Genomic DNA, 2500 nt, shown 5'->3' on the forward strand with positions numbered 1-2500 from the left:
GAGAGTGTGTGTGTGTGTGTGTGTGTATCCCTGTATCCATCCCTGTCTCCCTGCCTGTCTCCCTGTACTATGTGTGATTCTCCATGCGTACCTCCCTGTCTGTCTCCTTGTCTGTCTCCCTGCCTGTCTCCCTGCTGTACTATGTGTGATTCTCCATGCCTGTCTCCATGCCTGTCTCCCTGTACTATGTGTGATTCTCCATGCCTGTCTCCATGCCTGTCTCCCTGTACTATGTGTGATTCTCCCTGTCTGTCTCCTTGTCTGTCTCCCTGCTGTACTATGCGTGATTCTCCATGCCTGTCTCCCTGCCTGTCTCCCTGTACTATGTGTGATTCTCCATGCCTGTCTCCATGCCTGTCTCCCTGTACTATGTGTGATTCTCCCTGTCTGTCTCCTTGTCTGTCTCCATGTCTGTCTCCCTGTACTATGTGTGATTCTCCCTGTCTGTCTCCATGTCTGTCTCCCTGTACTATGTGTGATTCTCCCTGTCTGTCTCCATGTCTGTCTCCATGTCTGTCTCCCTGTACTATGTGTGATTCTCCCTGTCTGTCTCCATGTCTGTCTCCCTGTACTATGTGTGATTCTCCCTGTCTGTCTCCATGTCTGTCTCCATGTCTGTCTCCCTGTACTATGTGTGATTCTCCCTGTCTGTCTCCATGTCTGTCTCCATGTCTGTCTCCATGTCTGTCTCCATGTCTGTCTCATTGTCTGTCTCCATGTCTGTCTCATTGTCTGTCTCCATGTCTGTCTCCATGTCTGTCTCCCTGTACTATGTGTGATTCTCCATGCCTGTCTCCCTGCCTGTCTCCCTGTACTATGTGTGATTCTCCCTGTCTGTCTCCCTGTACTATGTGTGAGTCTCCCTGTCTGTCTCCATGCGTACCTCAAAGCGCTGGGAACTGACTTTCTTGCCCTTCTTCATCCAAGTGATCCTGGGTTTGGGGTCTCCTGTGGCCTGGCAAACGAAGGATGCTACACCACCCGATATACCCGTCTGGTCCTCGGGAGACTTGACGAAACTTGGTAAGCCTGAGGGAGAGAGAGATGGACATATTGTATTACTTCTACAATACAGGGGAGGAGGGAGAGATGGACATATTGTATTACTTCTACAATACAGGGGAGGAGGGAGAGAGATGGACATATTGTATTACTTCTACAATACAGGGGAGGAGGGAGAGAGATGGACATATTGTATTACTTCTACAATACAGGGGAGGAGGGAGAGAGATGGACATATTGTATTACTTCTACAATACAGGGGAGGAGGGAGAGATGGACATATTGTATTACTTCTACAATACAGGGGAGGAGGGAGAGATGGACATATTGTATTACTTCTACAATACAGGGGAGGAGGGAGAGATGGACATATTGTATTACTTCTACAATACGGGGAAGGGGAGGGAGGAGAGATTTTTATTTTGTTATTTATTTTCCTAGGCAAGTCAGTTAAGAACAAATTCTTATTTTCAATGACGGACTAGGAACAGTGGGTTAACTGCCTGTTCAGGGGCAGAACGACCTTGTCAGCTCGGGGGTTTGAACTTGCAACCTTCCGGTTACTAGTCCAACGCTCTAACCACTAGGCCACACTGCCGCCCCATGGTGGGAGAGAGAGAGATGGCGGGAGGGGAGAGGGAGAGAGAGAGTGATATTGAGAGAGATGGCAGGAGAGAGAGAGAGAGATATTGAGAAAGATGGCGGGAGAGAGAGAGAGAGAAAGAGTGCCCTATTCACTATAGGCTCTGATCAAAAGGAGGGCACTTTGAAGGGAATATGGTTCTATAGGCTCTGGTAAAAATGAGTGCACTTTAAAGGCAATAGGGTTCTACAGGCTATGGTCAAAAGGAGGGCACTATCAATGGAATAGGGTTCTATAAGCTCTGGTCAAATGGAGGGCACTATCAAGGGAATATGGTTCTATAAGCTCCGGTCAAATGGAGGGCACTATCAAGGGAATAGGGTTCTATAAGCTCTGGTCAAAAGGAGGGCACTATCAAGGGAATAGGGTTCTATAAGCTCTGGTCAAATGGAGGGCACTATCAAGGGAATATGGTTCTATAAGCTCCGGTCAAATGGAGGGCACTATCAAGGGAATAGGGTTCTATAAGCTCTGGTCAAAAGGAGGGCACTATCAAGGGAATAGGGTTCTATAAGCTCTGGTCAAATGGAGGGCACTATCAAGGGAATAGGGTTCTATAAGCTCTGGTCAAATGGAGGGCACTATCAATGGAATAGGGTTCTATAAGCTCTGGTCAAATTGAGGGCACTATCAAGGGAATAGGGTTCTATAAGCTCTGGTCAAAAGGAGGGCACTATCAATGGAATAGGGTTCTATAAGCTCTGGTCAAATGGAGGGCACTATCAAGGGAATATGGTTCTATAAGCTCCGGTCAAAAGGAGGGCACTATCAATGGAATAGGGTTCTATAGGCTCTGGTCAAAAGGAGGGCACTATAAAGGGAATAGGGTTCTATAGGCTCTGGTCAAAAGGAGGG

At 47.6% G+C, this 2500-nt stretch overlaps 1 protein-coding gene across 1 annotated transcript in view; it reads right to left on the bottom strand.

Moving 5' to 3' along the window:
* Positions 1-2500, bottom strand: part of LOC135509245 (receptor-type tyrosine-protein phosphatase F-like) — a 626176-nt gene that overhangs the window by 234897 nt on the left and 388779 nt on the right. The window contains 1 exon segment of the mRNA XM_064929741.1: positions 884-1029. Within this exon segment, the coding sequence (XP_064785813.1) occupies positions 884-1029 (146 nt within the window).

This window comes from Oncorhynchus masou, chromosome 3 (genome assembly GCF_036934945.1).
Source record: "Oncorhynchus masou masou isolate Uvic2021 chromosome 3, UVic_Omas_1.1, whole genome shotgun sequence".
Lineage (NCBI taxonomy): Eukaryota > Metazoa > Chordata > Actinopteri > Salmoniformes > Salmonidae > Oncorhynchus > Oncorhynchus masou.